At 35.4% G+C, this 22,114-nt stretch overlaps 1 protein-coding gene across 1 annotated transcript in view; it reads right to left on the reverse strand.

The window, feature by feature from the left end:
• Positions 1-7,123: 7,123 nt before the first annotated feature.
• The window catches only part of ZCWPW2 (zinc finger CW-type and PWWP domain containing 2), a 70,348-nt gene continuing 55,357 nt past the window's right edge, over positions 7,124-22,114 (reverse strand). The window contains exons 6-7 of the mRNA XM_087892539.1: positions 16,710-16,831; positions 7,124-7,807 (exon numbers count right to left, since the gene is read on the reverse strand). Coding sequence (XP_087748665.1) covers positions 7,631-7,807; positions 16,710-16,831 — 299 coding nt within the window. The 3' untranslated portion in view covers positions 7,124-7,630. The remainder of the gene's footprint in view (positions 7,808-16,709; positions 16,832-22,114) is intronic.

The raw sequence follows: 22,114 nt of genomic DNA on the forward strand, positions 1-22,114 counted from the left end.
TCATAAATCACATTTTAAAGAACAATAACTAGAAAACAATGATTCTGTAAAAGTTGTTCCATTCTGATAAAAAACAAAACAGATGTAGGGATTAAAGATAGTTGTTTTTTCTAAGCTAGGTAAGTGAAAAGCATATTTTCCCATTTTATGTTCCAACATTGGAAAGAGTTGAAAGAGGCTATTTTCTGACTATTTGAATCAGAATCAACTCAAATCAAGTTGGCTTCTTCACTGTCCTAGTAAAAGATAAAAATAAAACTAGATATGATTTGTTGTTATTGTTGTTAAATGAAGTTAATGACACTAGAACATTTGCACTTTGGAAATATTGTTCTATGGTCCTCAATCTAATTTTTTGCCTAATATAGACCCCGAGAGGTGGCATGCAGTGAAGAGGAGGTTGAGGGGTTTTTTATCCAAATTTTTAACTCAATTTTTAAGAGGTTCCAGGGGGGAAGGGTTGGATTGGAACTAAGGTTGTGGGTGTGGGGGACAACCCACATGGGCACGGCATAGGAGGTGCAGGACTCGGGGTCGAGGAGGGGGTTAGAGCCTGTGACGAGGATGGGCATCACATCAGTACTGTGGGTGGGAGGGGCAGATATGGTGGGAGCAGGGGGCCATATCGTGTTGTGGGAGTGCGTGCTCACTGTCTTCGAGCAGTGGCAAGCTTCGGCCCCCAATGCTCCTCTCGTTCCCCGGGTTGCACAGATCCTCAGGGCCTGGGCCTTCAACTGGTTGTGCAACACCAGATCCGTGGTAAATAAAGCCTCCCTCATTTGCAATCTTGTTCAGGAGGGGGGAATGGATCTGGCGGGTATTATGGAGACCTGGTTGGGCCAGGAGGGGGGGTCCCCCTCATGGAAATGTGCCCACCTGGTTTTCGTGCATTTCATCAGCTGAGGTCACAGGGGAGGGGCGGAGGGGGTGGCAGTTGTCATTAAAGAAGGTCGTGATCCGAGGGAGGCCATTGTTCCTCAGACTGCCGGATGTGAGTCCCTCCTTGTGAAGTGGGGCCATGGGGTACAGATGGGCTTGCTGATCACGTACCTGGCTCCCTGCCACATGGCGGCGGCGGTTGATATCCCCAGGCTTATGGTCATGGGGGATTTTAACTTGCCATCCATCGGTGAGGCGTCTGAAGTGGCCTGGGAGTTCATGGCTTCCATGACGGCTATGGACCTGACCCAGTTAGTTCATGGCTCTACTCACACGGGGGGAAACACGCTGGACTTGGTTTTTGTCTCTGGTCAGTGGTTGAGTGATCTTGAGGTAGGGGATATAGTGATTGAGCCTTTGTCATGATCGGATCACTCCCTCCTTCGCTTTGACCTTCGAACTGCCACACCCCGCCGCAGGGAGGCGGGACCAATGAGGTGGTTCCACCCCAGGTGCCTGATGGATCTGGATAGGTTCCAGACGGAGCTTGGGCCATTCCCTGAGGCTCTGGCTCACGACTCGACTGAAGACATAGTGGCCACCTGGGATAGGGCGGCCACTGGAGCTTTGGACTGGGTCATGGCTTTGCGGCCTCTGACCCGGTGCTGGTCTCACCTGGCTCCTCGGTTCACCGAGGAGCTGAGGGAGATGAAGCACTGGAAAAGATGCCTGGAGAGCAGTTGGAGGGCCAGCCTTTCTGAATCTGACTGAACACTAGTAAGGTCTCATATTAAGACCTACCTAGTGGCGATAAAAGTGGCAAAACATAATTATTTTTCTGCTCTTATTGCGCCATCAGATAATCACCCGGCCGCCCTGTTTAGGGTGACCCGCTCCCTGCTCCACCTGGGAGTGTGGGAGGACCCCTTGGAGGGCAGGGCTGAGGACTTTGTTCAGTATCTGTATGACAAAATCACTCAGATTTGGGAAGACTTGGACTCTGATTGGGTAGATTCAGGAGGGATGATGGAGGCAGGTCTTGAGAATGTTATCTGGGAAGAGTTTGACCCTGTGACTCCCGAAGACATGGACAGGATTCTGGGTAGACTGAGCACGGCCACATGTTTATTGGACCTGTGTCCCTCCTGGTTGGTGCTGGCTTCTCAGGAGGTTACACGAGGCTGGCTCCAGGGGATTATTAATGCTTCATTGAGTGAGGGTGACTTTCCCGCCGCCTTGAAAGAGGCGGTGGTGAGGCCTCTCCTCAAGAAGCCTTCCCTGGATCCTGCAGTGTTAGCAAACTATCGTCCAGTCTCCAACCTTCGCTTTGTGGTGAAGGTTGTTGAGAGTGTGATGGCGCGACAGCTTCCCTAGTACCTGAATGAAACGGTTTATCTAGATCTGTTCCAGTCGGGCTTCAGGCTTGGGTACAGCACGGAAACGGCATTGGTCACGTTGTTTGATGATCTCTGGAGGGCTCGGGACAGGGGTTGCTCCTCTGTCCTGGTCCTATTAGACCGCTCAGCGACTTTTGATACCATCGACCATGGTATCATGCTGCACTGGTTGGAAGAATTGGGGGTGGGGGGCACCGTGCTGCAGTGGTTCTCTTCCTTTCTCTCTGACCGGTCACAGTCTATGTTGGCAGGGGGGCAGAGGTCAACCCCGAGGGCCTTGTATGTGGGGTGCCACAGGGGCTGGTCCTCTCGCCCCTTCTGTTCAACATTTATGTGAAGCCACTGGGTGAGATCATCCGTGGTTTCGGGGTGAAGTACCATCAGTACGCTGATGACACTCAGCTTACATCTCCACCCTGGACCACCCCAATGATGCCCTTGAAGTGATATCCTGGTGCCTGGAGGCCGTGCGGATCTGGATGGGGAGGAAGTACAGTGATAGTACAGTGGTCTACGCACCCTGTTATTAACACAGCTGCCTGCAATTTACTGCTGGTTCGAATTTCTCCAAGGCTCAAGGTTGACTCAGCCTTCCATCCTTTCTAAGGTAGGTGAAATGAGGACCCAGTTTGTTGGGGCAATAAGCTGACTTTGTATAAATATACAAAAGTATGAAGGCTATTGCTTAACACATTGTAAGCCGCCCTGAGTCTCCGGAGAAGGGCGGCATATAAATCAAATTAAAAAAAAAAAAACAGACTCAGGCTCAACCCATCCAAGACCGAGTGGCTGTGGTTTCCGGCGTCCCGATATAGTCAGTTGGTGCCATCACTGACTATTGGGGGCAAGTCGTTGGCCCCCATGGAGAGGGCTCGCAACTTGGATGTCCTCCTGGATTCACGGCTGTCTTTAGAAGAGCATTTGATGGCTGTGGCCGGGAGGACTTTCTATCAGGTTCACCTGATCCACCAGTTGCGTCCCTTTCTGGATCGGGACTCCTTACACATAGTCACTCATGCCCTCATCACTTCCCGCCTGGACTACTGTAATGCTCTCTACATGGGGCTCCCCTTGAGGAGCACCCAGAGGCTCCAACTGGTCCAGAATGCGGCTGCGTGCGTGGTTATGGGAGCGACGTGGGTTCCCATGTAACACCTCTCCTGCGCGAGCTGCATTGGCTCCCGGTGGTCTTCCAGGTGCACTTCAAGGTTTTGGTTACCACCTTTAGAGCATGGCTTTTAAAACAATAGGGGTGTTTTAATTTGTATGGGTCAAATTATTTAATGTGTTTTTATATGATTTTTTAAATTTTGTAGTATGTGTGTTTTATCTTTTGGCTGTTCACCACCCTGAGTCCTTTGGGAGTAGGGCAGTATATAAATCCAAAAATAAATACATAAATAAATAAAATAACTTTGGTACAAGGATGTCAGAGGTAAAGTCATTTCTGTCCCTTGTTGACAAAGAAATCAGAACTTCTAAAAGAAATTAATTGCCATTTGTGAATACATATATCATATAGAGTGGAAACTCATATAAATACTTCTTAGCATTGAGTTTGATGCATGCACATGTGTAAACAAATGATGACTCATTTCTTTTGTAAAGAGATTTTCATTCACTACTATAACAGATTGATATGGGTCCTTTGCAAAAATAACCACAGAAAGAACTTTATATACTTAAGAGAACTAGAGGTTTTATTATTATTTTCTTCTTATGCCAAGAGAAAAGCAGCTCTTGTAATTAATTTGAGCTTAACTCTTCCTTTTTTAATATAGCCAGTCAGCTCATCTTCATACAAAATATTAATTGGAGCTTAGATACCGGTAGTTAGTAAAGGTACTCAATGGAATAGGTTGTTGGATCAGACAGCTTTTAAACTTTCCAAATCTTATATATAAAATATATGCCTTTTAAATCTATGTGTGTCATACAAATGATATAACTCTTACAAATATATTATAATAGTGTACATCCCAGACATAGAAGCTAAACATTATAGCAGTAGTATTCTCTAACTTATTGGAAATATACTTATGATAGAAAAACGTGTGAAAATTAATAAAACAATGCTTCACTTGTTTTATTAATTTTATTTGTTTTATTAATTTTCACACGTTTTTCACACAATTGAAGCATTGTTTTAATTATCTAGATCTGGAGCCTTGATTACTTCATTTAAAGTAAAAGAAATGCCAAGACAGAGGAAAGGGGGGAAAAACCCACAAGAAATGGCACTTGAAGTTAACTGCAGGCTCCAGCATTAGCTAGAATATTGGTACAATGTGTTGTGCTCTTAAAGCAAAGTAATGGTAACTGGTAAATGGTAAAGGGATTAATGGTAACTTCTTACTGTTCTGCAGTTTGTTGATTTCTGACATGATCAGGTCAATTTGTCCTTAAAAATAAAATAAAAAATATTATAGTTTTTATGAAATCAAGTTGGAAGCTCCTTTCATTTTTCAGGTAAGGCACATTCTAATGGATGGGGGGGGGAAGGGGAAAATTCTTAAATGTGAATACAGATCCTTTATTTCTTGAAGATTTTCTTTACAGTGCATGAAAAAAAATCCTATTAGGAAAGGAAAAATTTTGAGGTAGATTTCAGAACCCTGATATCAAGATATTTTTGTTGCCTTCGTCACTGTCAAAATATCTTGGAAAGGCAACTCAGGGAAAATTCTGAGTTGCAGTAAGTAACTATTAAGATTAATATTAAGAATATTAAGTATATTATTATACTTAATATAAGTATATTATTATTAAGAATATTAAGAATATTATTATTATGGATATGTTATCATATAATACACATTGCATGTAGGTAAGCAAATGCAGCAATGCATTCTTAAACTGTGATATCATTATGTTGAGAAATGATGTCTGTGATAAAAAATTAGCTGAAGAAAATGGGTTAGTCTTGTATTAATAAGCACTTTTCTCTAATGTCTGATTCTCTTCTAATAGCTCTTCCTCCCAGTGCTGGATTCAAAATACAGTGATGCCTTATCACTTCTCAAATAGTCCCCTTGAAAGGGAAAAGTTATAGTGCTAAACATATGCATCCTAACCCTGCCACTGATGCTCCCAATAGTGTTGCATCCCTACATTTTCACAAATATGATAAAAATTTCTATGCAATCTAATATCTATGGTAAGAAATCCTGAACTAATTAAGTTCCCTCTGGAATGGAGTAGTCTCTTTCCTTTCATCAGGATGTTATGCAAGCCAGAAAAACGTGTCAAAAATAAGATAGGGAGGTTCAAACATACTGTACCATATAAGGGCTCTTCTAAAAACTTGTTAAAAAGAAGTGTTATTGAAGTGTATTGGTTGGAATATGAATACACACCTATGCTTACTATGTTCACATTTTGTCTAAAATGGGTTTATTAATATTCAAGCTGCTTCTATTTTAAACAAACAAACAAAACTCTGAGAAGAGCAAATCAAAAATTTCCAGGAGCAAACATTCAAAATAAAAACTAGAATATTTTGAAATAAGGTAACTGCATTTAGTCTATTTATATTTTGCTGTTGTAGGATTGTATGGTATAAAAGATTTGGATGAATAATAAAATGAAAAATAAGTAGGTAGTAAAAATTTGTGGAAGTAGTTTTCACAGTTCAAATATCTTAGGTACCACGTTACACGTTTCCTAGAAAGTTTCCTCCGCAGTTGTATAAGAAAGGAATTTGAAATATATGGATGAAGTGATGAAAAAATATTTATTATTTATTGAAACTTGCATAAAATTTGCTTTACAATTGTGTTAGAAATACAAAATTCCCTGCCAACACAATTGCAGAAGGTTAATCTCCCTTCTCTATTCACAATTCTTGTTATGTAAGATATTTTATTAAGTATGTGAAGGGCCAAACTTATATTATATTGGAATTCTTAGCCAGATTGTTACGGAGATACACCCAGTGATTCTACTCCATCACTTTCCCAGGCTGACTACCATGTAGATTTTATTTAAATAAATAAATACATTTTGCAGAACACTGAATATCCTTATATGATATAAAAAGGAACAGAAATATTTTCAAGGAACTCAGCTCCCAACAACTGCATCTTTGTAGGATTTGTTTCTTTTACTAAGAAATGATTCATTATTGCCTTTTTCAAGGTATTTTTTTAACATTCCAACCTAACCAGCATGTGATATATAATACCTAAATCAATACATCTGCCTTATGAATAGATGTGTACCTATGAAGGAAAAGTTGTGCCTTTCTTGTTTGCTTTTGATGCAGCAAATATTATTATCTGATTTATTTTGTACATAAAGAAAATTCTTGTATATTATCATTTGCTTACTACAATTCTTAATGTACTTCTGATTCATAAAATGGTGTAATGTACTCATCTATCAGTATACAGATATCTCACAAATGGGGAATATATACTGTTACATGGTTTGAACTCAAGAATATACTCATTTTGTTTATACATGTTTATTTTGTACATGTGCTACAGGTGGCATAGTTAAAATAAATGTCCAAAAGCATATTTCTTATTTTATGCCTTAAATTTATGTTAAAAATGAAATTGAATTAGGCAAGAATGGTAACTTTTCCAAATTGCTTAAATGAAGTGTCAAAACTGTAATCTTAATTATTAGAGCAAAAAGGTTGTGATAAAGTTAAATCATATAGAGACCTTCTGCCTTTTAATGATCTTTCTAAGTACACATTTTTCAAGTCAGAAGTTTGTGGGAGGCATATGAGACCAATTTCATGGCTATTAGGAAATCAATCAGGGTATCTGTTTTCTATTCTCTATGGCCATATGAGAAAATAGTTCCTGCTCTAGGTAGAAATAAACAGACTTTACAGCAATTGATAGCTTTATTGAAAACAGCCCAGTTAGAATTATATTTATGGATCTATGGTGTGATCCATCAATGACTCTTAACAAAGAAATCCATATAATTATTTAAAATTGAGACTTCCAATTACAACTCTTACAGTATTGAATTTCCATAATGACTTCCTGAAAAATTATACATAAACTGATTTGCTGGAAAGCTTCAGAAATTCAAAGTGATCATAGAAACTCTTTAGACTGAAGTATGATTAATCTTTATTTTCAATCTGATTTTTACAGAAAACAATATCTAAAAGTACACAACATTGCTATTAACTTTCACTTAATATATATATTTATACAGTAATATGGACTACATGGCATATCAATTTTAGCAACAAATATAACCCCTTGCTAAAGTAAATCTAACTCCATGTAATCTATATTGTTGAACTGCTTTTAAGTTTCTCCCACTATAAGTGAAAAAGGATGTTTTCTAAAGCTATAAACAGTATAGCAGATTCTCTCTTATTGGTGCTACAAGCTGCCTTGGAAGTCAGCCATTAAGTAATCTATTTCTTTAAACTGTTCTGTAATGTTCTCTATGCATTCTCCAGCCACAAGAGCTTTTCCATCAATTATAATACAGTCTTCTTCAGTGCTGATTTCCATTGGTCTTCTTTCTTCACTAGCTTCTAAACAGCAGTTAAGTATCTAGAGCCAAAAAAAGGGGGGGGGGGGAAGACTTCATTCATATTGTGACTAAATTATGTAACTTTGCAACTGTTTTCACAAAGATGGAAAGACACACTAATTCCCACAATGAAAGAATTGATGGTAAAGGTAATGGAGTTAGCATAGATAGTGAAACTGACTGTTTCAATTAAAGAATGTATCTAGTTTTGTTTCTAATTAAAAACTGCTTCTTGGTTTTTTCTACAAATTGACAGAAAATGGAACTTACTTTAGGTTTTGATTATTAGAGTGGTTTTATAATTATAGAAATCATTTGATATGTTGTGAAATGTAAAGCAACAGGTTGATGTTGTATTGTTTTTATTATCTACTGCATCAAGGACAATCAGAAGTAGTTACTTTTTTTCTTGTCTTTTTGTACCTTTCTCTTTTTTTCTTATTTTTCTAACTTTTGTTTCTTTTATATTTTTACTTTATAATAAAACTTAATAAAATGTAGTAATGCCACAACTCAGTGCACTTGGTTCAACAAGAGATGGTTCATTATATTTGTATAGCTAATGATTAGGTTCAAACTTCTTGCTAACCTATAAAGTGGTTTGTCTTATTTTTGCTAAACAGATTTCATGATTCACTATATTGCAGTCTGCAAACAAGATTTAATCTAGCTAAACCTCATAGTTAACAAAGCATTATTTAAAAACAATTATACTGTGAGAATATAAATATAAATGTGAATAAAAAACCACAGTACAATGCTCATTTACTGAATAATTTTAGCTATGTCTTGATGGAAATATAATCTTTCAACTGGAAATTCTGTGCTGGATCCAGATATTATTTAGTTATTGAGATATTCAAATGAAAGAAATAGGACTAATCTAAAATCCATCAGTTTTAATGTACTGGATAGATTGTCAAGTTTATTAATGAGGTTATGTATAATTCATTTTTGAATTCTTTCTATTGCTCCTCACTTGGTCTGTTATAGACAGTCGTGTAGATTGTGATTCAACTAGAATTTTTTGGAAAATTGTGTAACAGATGTAACTAATATATAAATGAGTAAATCTACCTGAAATGCTATAGGATTTCTACATTACTATTAAGTGAATAGCAAACAATTTTTAAAAATAATAATAATATTTTTTTAAAAATACACAAACTGTTTAGAATATGGCCATACTTTTTGGTCTCTACATAATCCTGGAAATAGTCAATATGTACTTAATATAAAGTTGTTTCAATAGAGCCTAAATAAATTAATATAGAATTGTTTTGTAATATATGTGGAAAATGTCTATAAGTAAACATAAATAATTATACATTCATATAGCACTCTCTTTCTTTATAAATGAATTTTTGCAGTCACATATTCCTCCTGCCATTTAAAAAACATATAAAAGAAACCCACCCACCCCTTTTTTAGCCTTTTTTAGCTTTTTAAATTGTCAAATGGGTTTTAGTTTCAATGTTTTAAATTTTGGGCCACAGTTATATAATTCTTTTAATAATTTTAAATTTTGTATTGATATGTGTTTTATTTTTTATTTTTTATTATAGACAAACATACACATACAGACATTGACGTTTAAACAAACTAAACATAGACTAACTATACAGTGAAATCAAGTCATAGAGCTTGAACTTTGAAAATAGAGCTACTTCGGTAATTATATATCTATATATCTGTATATATTATCTTTCATCATGTATCAATGTTTATATAACGACATTTCATTTTATTCCCTTATTTTTGTATCATTGGGTGGTATTCCCTTATTTCGTGTTCTTTTTATCTAACCAGTTGTACCATTTTTGCCAAATTAAGTAATAGTCTGAATCTTCTTTTCCCTGTATTTCTTTGGTCAGTTTATCCATTTCCGCACATTCCATTGTTTTTTGTATTATTTTTTCTTCTGGTGGCGTATCTTCCAATTTCCACATTTGTGCGAAAACGATTCTAGCTGCGGTTAGGATATGTATTATCAAGTATTGTGTCTCTTTTTTATAGTCCTTTGTCAGTATTCCTAATAGGTATGTTTCTGGTCTGAGGGGCACTTTTTGGGTGGTGATTTCTTCCAGCTGACTTTGAATTGTTTTCCAAAATTTTTTTACTTTTGGGCATGACCACCACATGTGGTAGTAGGTCCCCTTCTGTATTTTACACTTCCAACAATTCTGATTGGTATTGGGAAACATTCTTGCCAACCGTGCAGGGGGGAGATGCCACCTATAAAACATCTTGTATGTATTTTCTTTGTAGGGCACGGACATTGTCAGCTTAGTATTTACTTTCCACATTTTTTCCCAATTTTCTAGGTTAATATTATATCCAAAATTTTTAGCCCAAATAATCATATTTTCCTTCACCACTTCTTCTTCCAATTTGTATTTTAGCAGATAATTATATATTTTAGTTATTAATTTATCATCTGATTGCATTATAATTTTATCTAATTCATTTCTTTCTTTTTGGATTCCAAATTTTTCCATATCACTTTTATATCTTGATTTTATCTGTAAATACGGCCCCCAATCAATGTCCGTGCCCGGTTGTCTCAATTCCTCTCTTGTTTTCATATCTCCCTCTGTGTTCAACAATTCGTCATAGGTTTTCATCTTGTCTATATCCATTGTGTTCGGGTAAATTTGGGCCTCCATGGTTGATAGCCATCTTGGGATTTTGTCGTAGTGTTTTCTCCTTATTTCAGTCCAAATTTTTGCCAATGCTCCTCTGATATAGTGTCTCCTGAAGTGTTCATGTTGTCTGGGCTTTTCCTTCCATAAAAATGCGTGCCAGCCTTTTGACAAGTCAAATCCTTCTAGTGCTAATGTTCGTTTATCTTCGAGTGTCATCCAATCCTTAATCCAAGTTAAAGCTGTTGCAGTGTAATAAATTTGCCAATCTGGTAATCCCAGGCCACCCCTTTCCTTGGTGTCGTGCAGGTGTTTCAGTTTAATCCTGGCTCTTTTTCTTTGCCATATATACTTTAATGTCATTTTATCAAGGTCTTTGAAATATGATTTTCCTGGGTTTATTGGTATTGTTCTAAATAGATATAATATTTTTGGTAGAATTGTCATTTTAATTGAAGCAATTTTGCCTAGTAGTGATAGTTTCAATTTACTCCATGCCTCTAAATCCTTCTGAATTTGTTTGGCCAATTTAATATAATTGTCTTCTTTAAGGGATGATACCTTATTGGTGAGCCAAATTCCTAGGTATTTTATTTTTGTTGTTGTTTGTATTCCTAATGTCTCTTCCAATTCTTTCTCCTGGGTTTTTGTCAAATTTTTAGTTAGTAGTTTTGTTTTTTGTCTATTAATTTTCAATCCTGCCACTTCGCCATATTCTTCTATCTTCCTTAGTAAATTCAGTCCTGATTGTTTTGGTCATTCTAAAATAAATACTACGTCGTCCGCGAATGCTTGTAATTTATACTCCTGGTTTTTTGTTCTTAATCCTTTTATTTCATTGTCATTCCTAATTTCATTCAACAGTGGTTCCAATGCTAATATATATAATATAGGAGAGAGGGGACATCCTTGTCTCACTCCCTTGGATATTTTGAATTGGTCTGTTGTCTCTCCGTTTATCCATATTTTTGCGATTTGGTCTGAGTATATTGTTTTAATCATATTTAAAAATTTATCGCCGGTTCCCATTTTTTCTAATTGCAATGTTAAGAATCCCCAATTAAGATTGTCGAACGCCTTCTGTGCGTCAAGGAAGAGTAAGGCCATCTTTTTGTCCGATTTTTGCTCATAATATTCCAATATATTGATTATTGTTCTTGTGCTCTTATTGATTTGCCTTTTTGGAATGAATCCATTTTGGTCTGGATGGATATAATTCACGATAATTCTCTTCATTCTCTGGGCCATGATTGATGTAAATAATTTATAATCTGCGTTTAGAAGTGATATGGGTCTGTAGTTTTTGGTTTGGGTGAGATCTGAGTCTTCTTTAGGTATCAATGTAATGATTGTTTCTATCCATGATTTAGGAATTTTGGCTTCTAGGATTGCTTCATTCAGGACTTGTAATAAAATATCATCTAGTGGCTGGTATTCAATTTTGTAAAATTCCGCCGGGATGCCGTCTGGACCTGGTGTTTTATTGTTGTTCTGCTTCTTCTTCGCTTCAATTAATTCTGACATCGATATTGGTCTGTTCAAGAGTTCTCTTTGAGTTTCCTTTATTTCTTGAATGTTGGATTTATTTATATACTCTTTTACTTTTTCCAATTGGATTTCTTCCTGTGCATATAGTTCCTGATAGAAATTTCTTACGATTCGCTTTTTTTCTTCATCCATATGCTGCAATTGCCCTTGTTCGTCTTGTAGTTGGTGTATTATTCTTTTTTCCTTTTCTTTCTTTAGTTTATAGGCCAACCAATGTCCTGTTTTATTTGCAAATTCAAATTGGTTTTGTTTTGCCATTTTGATTTTCCTAGCTATTTCTGTTGTTGTTATTAGGTTTATTTCATGTTTAATAAGGTTTATTTTTCCCTTGATCTCTTTCCTATCGGGTCTGTTCTGTAATTCTGCTTCCTGTTTTCCGAGCTCAATCAATAAATTGTTTCTTCTTTGCTGTTTCTCTCTGTTTTTCTTCACCTTGAATGAGATGGTTAGTCCTCTTATATATGCTTTTGTAGTGTCCCATAGGACTTGCAATGATGTTTGTTCCCTCTTGTTTATTTGAAAGAATATCTCCATCTCTTTCTTTATCATCTCTATGTATTCTTTATCTTTGATGATCTCTCTATCCATCATCCATCTTCCTCTTTTTTGCTGGCCTTTCCAGACTATTGTTATAGGACTGTGGTCTGCCCATACGTTCGGTGTAATTTCGATTTCTTTTATGTTTTCTCTTAGTTCTGCAGTCATCCAGGCCATGTCTAGTCTGGACCAGGACTGATGGGGATTTGAGTAATATGTATACTGTTTTTTGGTTTTATTCAGTTCTCTCCAGGCATCTTTCAATTGTAACTCTTGAATCATATCCTTAAAGGTATCGGGTAGTGTCTTTTTCCTAGATTTATTTTTTTTGTTACTTTGGTAGTCATAGTTCATATCAACGATTGCATTGTAGTCCCCTATTATACATATATGCTCGTAGTCTAATTCTTTAATTTTATCGTGTATCTTTTTAAAGTATTCTTTTTGGTTCCCGTTTGGAGCATATATTGATGTCAATAACATATTTCGGGCCTCCATCTTAATGTCTATCATTAGTATCCTGCCATCTCCATCTGTGTAAATTTGTTTTGCCTGAATGTGGCTTTTAATGTATATTGCGATACCTCTTTTTTTTTGATCTGATAGTGAGGTGAATAATGTTCCAAGTTTTCTGTTTTCTAGTAACTGTTGATGTTGTTTTTTGATATGTACTTCTTGTAAGTTGATAATATCTATGTCTAATTTTTGAAGTTTTCTGAAAGTGTGTGTTCTTTTGGTTGGTAGATTAAGGCCGTTTATATTGATTGAGATTAATTTCAACTCTCGTCCCATTTCCCTTAGTTTTTCTTTGTTAGTCTAAGTCTACTTGTGTTGTTACCATTTGTGTTTTCCCCCTAGCCCCTTCTCTCTCCATCCTCTCCCTTTCCCTAGACTCCTTCTCTTCCTTTTCTTTTTTTGTTTCCCCCATAGAGTGTTCCTGGTTTGTATTTTCTGAATCACGTCTAGTTTCCTGTTCTTCTTCTATTATAAAGTGAGTGTCAAGAAATTCTTGTGCCTTCTCTATCGTGTCGATTTTATATTTTTTGTCATCCCAAGATATTAGAATTCCCTCTGGCACCAGCCAGCGGAACATTATTTTATGTTGATTCAGTAGGGTTGTCAAGAAATTATAGTTTTTTCTGTATTCTCTTATTCTTCTTGGAACTTGTTTTAGGGTTATTATTTCTTTTCCTTTGTAGCAGGGTTTTCCCTCTCTCATTGATGTGTAGATCTCTTCTTTTACAGTTTTACGTGCGAATCTAACATGTATTTCTTTAGGTAGTTTGTTCCTACGAGCATAGTTCGTATGAACTCTATATATTTCGTTAATTTCCCTACTAATATCGTTTTTTTCCTTCTGGGTAGCCTCTACTAATATATCTGTCATCAGGTCTCTTAGATCTTCTCCTTTTGTTTCTGCAATATTTTGAAACCGTAAAAAGAATGATGCCTTTTCTAATTCTAAATGGGTAATTGACTCTTCGAGTTCTCTATTTAACTCCATTTGATTTTGTTCGATGTTATCCATCTTTTTCTCCATTAGGACCATTTTAGCTTCCATGTTTTGGATTCGTTCTTCGTTTTTAACTATGTTTTGTTGTATTCTCTCGATCTTATCGTCCATTTTTTTAATATTATCATTTATTTGTCCTACTTCTGATTTCAGTTCCTCGTGGTTCTTTTTTGTTTCTTCATGATTATTCGCTATTGTTTCTTGGGTCTTGTTCATCCCCTCCTGAATCATAGCTAGTATAGACTGTATATTCTGTATGTTGTGTGCAGTGGCAGCTTTTTCTTTGTCTGTAGTTAGCATCGTGTCTATGGTTTTTTGTTGTGCAGGTGAAGATTGTGTAGGTATTGGGTTTGTTGTTAATTTTTTCCCTGTTTTAGTTATTGTTATTGAGGATGTTGCCATCGTTGTTTTTTGTGTTATTTTTCCCCAAATTTTCATATACTGATTTGGTTGAGGGTAGATGAAATATCGTTATATAAGGATCGGCTTAATTAATTCATAGGAGTTAGGGGGAAAATGCAGTGTTTTAACAATTCATTCTTCTATTCTTGTTCCTAAACAATATAATACAATTAATGTTTAAATACCAAGTTATCACAGTACTTAAATTCACTTTAAGACTAAACAATTTCTATATAACCTTTATGTAATAAATCAATGGGATTTAAGATTCTCTATAAATCATCTAAGATATTCTATTAAGTTATATCACAATTACCAGTACATGCTACTTATATTAATTATCACAATTATTATTCCTTAATAAAATCTATAACCATCTCTATACAATGTCTATGTTAATATCTAGCTTTCTAATCAATACACAGTATAATTCCCCTTAATCAATGTATTACTGTACAATCTATATACTTATTTCAATGGGGTGGGAAACAATAAAACAATAAAAGAAAAGATAATATTAAGTCAGTTCCTTAGTGTATATTATAATAACTTCAAATTTGATATTAGTATTCTTTAAGCAGAATTAAGTAAGTTTTAAATTTGGATTTTATAAAGTAAATGAAATTTAATAATTTAATGTTTAAAGTTCTCCACTGTATCACTCTCAGACCAATTAGGGTTGCTTCCTTCTCCTTCTCCTTCTTCCTTCGTTCTTCAGTTCACCTTCTTTTCACCCAGCTATCACAATTCTATTGCAATAGCCTCTATTAAATCCGTAAGTAAGTCAATTGTTCCGATTTTCCTGTGTAGCAAGTTATATCTCCTTTGCCAACAGCGTCAATGTATCTAATGTCTCGCTACGAATCTCATGTCTGTAGTTGAATTTGTTATTGTCGCTGGACACAAAGTAAAAGTTTTCTTCTCTGAATCCTCAGTCCGCCATTCGCTACTGTTCAGCTAGTTTCCTTCCACCACAACAATCTTAAATAGTCTCAGTTCTTTAAGTTCACTTTCTACAATCACTCTCTTAATTAATCCTTCTTTTCCTCTGTTAAGTCAAGATGTATTATTGTAAAGTTATAATCCACCGCTTACTTGTAATCCTTTTTGTCTGTCACTCGTTCCTTTCGCCAGTCAAATCTGCATTGTCACTGTGGGTATTAAGCTTCACTCCGATCACTGTCTCTTGCCGCTTGCCTGATGATCTTGCCGCCGCTTTTTGGAGTCCTATTCTCGCCAATGTATTTAAATCCTCATGATTATACCTTTGTATTTCGATTTACTTAGTCCTTACCGATGTTTCTCTTTGTAATCTTCGCTTCCACACTTGTCGGTTGACAGCGCTCCGGCCAGCCAAAATGGCTGGTTTTTTCCCGGCTGGAGTTAGGGGGGTTTCCCTCTGAACCTTCGGGGTGATTGCTGTCACACCGAGGTCCTAGAGAGTCCTCCTTTTTCTATCGACCTCTCCGTGGTCGATAGTGCCAAAAACGGCTTCCAATCAAGAAATTTGGAACTTCGGGGACGGAGCCTCGTTCCCCTCATTCCTTACACGCTGACGTCACCGCCGGAAATAGAATTGTTTTGTAATATATGTGGAAAATGTCTATAAGTAAACATAAATAATTATACATTCATATAGCACTCTCTTTCTTTATAAATGAATTTTTGCACTGTCACATATTCCTCCTGCCATTTAAAAAACATATAAAGGAAACCCACCCACCCCTTTTTTAGCCTTTTTTAGCTTTTTAAATTGTCAAATGGGTTTTAGTTTCAATGTTTTAAATTTTGGGCCACAGTTATATAATTCTTTTAATAATTTTAAATTTTGTATTGATATGTGTTTTAGTTCTGGCTGTGCCCGAGTCCACTAGGAGAAGGGCGGGATATAAATTGAATAAAATAAATAAAATAAAATAAATAAAGGAAGAATAGTATTAAAATGACAATTGTTTTTTGATATGCCCAAAATAAAAATATGTTCACTTGTCAGTATATTGGTATCCTACTGATAACTATTTTATTTATTCATAAAATATATTTATTTAAAGGATATATACCTTTATTTCTCAAATTAATAATGAAATTATTTTTTTTCATGTTTGAAGTGAACATTTTTTGCAAATGCATTCTAAAACCAGCCTAGCTCCATATATGCTTATTCAAACTATGTCTCATTGATTTCAATGGGACTTACCCTTAGATAAATATGCATTGCATTTTATCTCCACCACCCCAACATTAGTAGCAGTTTTTGGACTTCAAGTTAATAATTCATACCTCTTCTCTTTCATTATTATCTTCTCCATTCTCAGATGATTCCACAGAAGGTTTGGAGGTGACTAATACTTGACTGAGAATTTGGTCCAAATCTTTCAGTATAATTTTTGTTTCTGTTACAACTAAAAACATGCAACAATATTTTCAATAAAAATATACAATTATATTACCACAATTCTACGGATTGCTTAATTTAATTCAACTACATTAACAGGCATTAACTGGAAATAGCAATCATTACAATTGTTTATGTTTCATATGTTAACTTATTAATACATTCATTTTAAAATGAATTTTAAAATTTATTCTACTGATAATACTAATGTGTGATTTCAAATGAATGCCTAAAAATTATTGCAGGATAGTTTCCAAGTTTAATTGAGTGGGAACATACATTCTGTCAATAACATATTTTCAGCAATTTTTTTAAATGCCTATTTTTAGAGACCCATAGTTATTAAGGAAGAATAATTTGTCTATAATAAGCAATAAATGGGCACATATCTGTTCATGGTGTTGCAGTTTGAAATAGGCTTATTTTGGAACATAGTTATTTTCAATTCCCTGGAACTGACTTAAAATGGGAAGAGATGAAGACTCCTGAAGAAGAGAAAGGTTACCATTCAGTGAACCAGCAGAATTCACAAAGAAGGAATATCTAACATGCCACTTTTTTCACCATTTTGCTCTTTGTCCCACTGATTTCAAATGTATTTAGGATTAACAAGATAGGATCCAATTTTGTATGACTAATCTACATCTGCATGAAAAGTTTACTTATATTTTATTTATTTATTGTACCTTTTTACATGAATTAAAAACAACTAACATAAAACACCTTTCTCAAATATTATTCCCATAACAACTTTCCAGAATTTTCTTGGACAAGACATTGTGACTAGTCCAGTCTTTACTTTTCCAATGTTATTCTCATGTTTTATGCTTGTGCATTTAGATGACAATATTTAAACATAGAAATAGGAATAGCAACTTCATTCACTATACTTTTATTTATTTTTCTTCCAGGGACTAATTTGAATTTTTCCTGCTCTAATCTGAATATGTTTCACTATAAACAATCTTTTCATTGCTTGTTGTTGCATTATTAATTTTATATATGTTTAGAAAGCAACTGTATTTGAAGACTTTTTAAAAAACAGAATGCATAATCATTAGCAAAGAGAATCTCTCAGACAGTTTCCTTCACTTTGGTAATTAAGCTATTACTGCATTCATATTAATTCATTTATTTTTTTTAAAATTTTGATTTATATGCCGCCCTTCTCCGGAGACTCAGGGTGGCTTACAATGTGCTCAGCAATAGCCTTCATACTTTTGTATATTTATACAAAGTCAGCTTATTGCCCCCACAACTGGGTCCTCAATTTACCTACCTTAGAAAGGATGGAAGGCTGAGTCAACCTTGAGCCTTGGCGAGATTCGAACCTGCAGTAATTGCAGGCAGCTGGTCTTAATAACCAGCTTAATAACAGGGTGCCTTAAACCACTGTACTACCAAGGCTCTTTGCATTTGCATGCTTGTACAGAAATAGATTTATGTTTTATAATAGGTATTCCAAACCAACCTTTTTCTAAGCAGGTAGTGATGAAACGATCATGATTTTTATTTATTATAGGTCTTTTGAAGGCTGAATATATATTTTTGTATTCTCTTATGCATCAGTTCATATCACATTACAGAATAACGTTTTGCCAAATCTTGCATTTATAGGGAATGTTATACATTTTTCCTAAAATTTGGAAATGGCTCTAGACTGAAAGCTGACGTCGCGGCGAGACGAGTGGGAATTTCTGGAGCTCCAGAAATCCCGCCGATAGCTCCGCTGCTGCATGGTCCGTTCTGGACCCCACAGTCTAGTTTTGACTGTGGCAGTGGAGGGCATATCCTGTGGATCCCAGGGACACCGCAAAGTCCCTGGTGATCCAGGAAAGCCCTTTTTCCAGCGGTGGAGTAGCAGCCATTAAAGCTGTCGAGGCTGTGACAGTTTCAGGAAGAGAGAGGAAATGACAGTGATCAGATCGGTGAGAGACTTTATTTATTTATTTATTTGTTTGTTTGTCCAATTTATATGCCACCCTTCTCTGTAGATTCAGGGCATCTTACAATGCATTATAGCAATAGCCTGCATACTTTTTTGTATATACCTGCTTATTAGGGCTTTCACCCCCCCCCTAAGTGGCGTTGTTCTATACAAAGTTGGCTTACTGCCCCCACAATCCGGATCCTCAATTTACCTACCTCGAAAGGATGGAAGGCTGAGGCAACCTTGAGCCTGGTGAGATCTTACTTCTTTTTAAATAATACAAAGAACACCCTGCGGGATGAATGACTTGGAGACTGAGAGTAAGCGAGAATAAGCGGCAAATTTATTTGGGAACAATTTTTTTTACCCAAGTACCTAATTTAAAGGATTTAAAAATTGCTTCATTTTTACTATTGACCTGACCTGGACTGGACTGAAGAAGAAAAGAGCAGTATTGGTAACTCTTTAAATTTTGTTTTCTTTAAAAATAACTGATTGATGTTGGTTGGATTATTTGGACTGGAGCCCTTTCTTTTCCTTTCTTCCTTTTCCTTTTTTTTTTTTTGTATTAATTTTTGATTAATTTTAAACGGAAGAATTTGGGACTTCTAAGAATAGGAAAGATAGGAGAGTGTGTAATACTGCCACCTGCTGGAAAATAAACTTTGTTTTTATGTTTATTCAAGTAACAGCTGAAAGATACATTGTAGCCATAACAGAGAGGCTCTGTACTGTGACTGATAAGAGGGAAAAGCAACTGAAGAAGTGGAAATATTTGCACTGTTTGTACAGGTGCTCTTGTCAGATTTATTTGAAATAGGAGTCTGGAAATACTCTGGAAGGCTTTTGATCTCTTTTGAGCAGTTACTTGTTTCTTTTTTTTTTCTTTCTTTTTTTTTTTTATTGAAAAGGTTTTCAAATACAAATTTTCCCCCTTTTTCCCCCCCTCCCCCCCCTCCCTAACCCCCCCTCCCCACCCTTCCCCCCCTGTGACTTCTTCGTAACAAAAAAAAACCCTAATTCATAACAGATTACTTACTCCCTCCTCAAAATACTGACCTTTACTTACTAAAAGTATTATAAATCCCCCTTTATCCATACATTTCAGAAAAGAAGAAGAGAAAAAAAACGAAAAAAAACAAACACATTATACTATAACTATTATAAAATAACTTCTAATTTAGCATAATAGTGTTTTATATCTATACATTATTGCAACAATTCAAAACCACCTTCCACTTTAAAACTATACGATAAGTCCTACTTTAATAACATTTCAAAGCGGACTCCCCATAAAATCTAATTTAACATTTATTCCACTCTATCCATTTCCTCCACTCCCCTAAATGTATCACTTAAAAATCCCTTTTCTTAAACTAATCAGTCTGTAGCTAGCTTATTCACCCACTGTCTTACAAATTTACCATACACAACAATTCTTGATATCTTTAATTCACTGCCCACACTACTTAAAAATATATATATATATATATTCCATTATATCTAAATAAAAAAAGAAAAGACAATAACTTTAAATTTATAGTCCATATAATATCTTCTTGAAGTCTTTCCACTGGATTGTTAAAACCAACATCCATAATAGGGTAACATAGCTTGCTGATGCAACAGTTTATTCAAGATCTCCAATCATATCTGCCCCCATCAGTAGTAAACATCTTCTTATATATATAAAAGTAAAAACAACCACCCGAGTGACATTATAATTATATTCCATATAATAATAATTGTGGGTTTCATCAGGATTATTAATTTCCATCATCGTATTGGGTAACAACCCGATCTTCTGCATGTCCCAATGTGATTCTCTTGCCTTATAATTCAAGATAATTATAATATATTTATCAACACAAAAAGAAGTTTCAAAGTAGATAATTCAAAACCATCAATTTGAGGCTCTTTCCATGTCCCAAAATTACGGCAATGCAGAGATCTGCCACTATCCTCAGGATGATATTGACCAATATGTCGCCTCCTCTATGTTTTCACATAATCATTCATATTTTAAAATCACTGGCTTCACTGTTGCTTGGGTTAGAAATTTCTATTTTTGTACAACCTATTTCTTTTTTTGTTTTCTTTTTGTGGGTTTGACTTCCATCCTAATTTTTTGTGTCTCGCATTTCTTTTTTATCCCTTGTATATCCTCTAATTGGTTTCCATGCTTGTCCTTGCCTTGATAAGTCATCACATTAAAATCAGATGGCACTTCTCTCAAATTTGTAGATAATCCAGCTGGGGTATCCGATAAATCCAAAGGCAATTTATCTGGTACAGTCTCTGTCTTTAGTTCCAGCTCCTTCTGCTTATCCTGTATTATATCTGAAGACGTTAAATTCATTTTCAACCTATTTTGATAAAATTCTTCCGCTCTTTCAACAGTATTTAACTGGTATCTTTCTCCTTGATATCTCAATATAATACCAACTGGGACGTCCCACCGGAATTGAATATTTCTCCTTTTTAACTCAGACACCAGAAAGCCAAATTTCTTCCTTTCCATTAATATCTTAGGTGGGAGTTCCTTGTAAATCCAAATCTTTCTTCCATACAATTGCAAATTAGAATTGAAGGAATTTTGCACAATTTTATTCCTAATTTCTTTATCTGAAAAATAGATTACCACATCTCTAGGCAATTGCCTTTGCTTGGCAGTCCAGGAGTTTATTCGATAAGCTCTGTCAATCCTACAAAACACTTCCTCAGGTTGAATCTTTAAAATCCCAGCTAGAAATTCAGAAGATATTTTCCTTAAGTCATCTCTGTTATTTTCCTGCAAACCTCTAAGTCTTATTGCATATTCTGTGAAATTATATTGTATCTTTAGAACCTCTTTTTCAATCCTCTGTTGCAGATTTTCTACATTACCAGACTTTTGGTCAGCATCCATTTTAAATTTTTCTTCTGAACTATAATCCTGAATATTTAACAAATCATTTTCAATTTTTTGAATTCTATTGTCCAATTTATCTTGAATTTCATCCATTTTTGACTCTAGTAAATTAGTATTTGTATCCAACCGAATCATGAATTCTGACACTTTTAAAATTTTTTGCTGCAAAAAGTCAAACTTGGATTTCACCAATTCCTTAGTTTCCTGCTTAAATTTTTCAAGTTGCTGATTCACAATCTCATCCCTTCTTTCAATCTCCTCTAAGAGAAATTCTATTATATTAAAATCAGGTTTCTGGGACTGAAGAGTTAAAACTTGTTCCTTTAAATTCTTAGTGGGGGAATCCCCCCCACCTATTTGTTTGTCTGACTTCACAAGCCTCAGTGCCATGTTTCCGCCTAAGCAGGCTTTGTTAGAAGAAAAAAAAAAAAAAAACAAGACAAAAGACT

The sequence above is a fragment of the Pantherophis guttatus genome, chromosome 4 (assembly GCF_059756535.1).
Source record: "Pantherophis guttatus breed Tessera chromosome 4, ASM5975653v1, whole genome shotgun sequence".
In the NCBI taxonomy this organism is placed as follows: Eukaryota; Metazoa; Chordata; class Lepidosauria; order Squamata; family Colubridae; genus Pantherophis; species Pantherophis guttatus.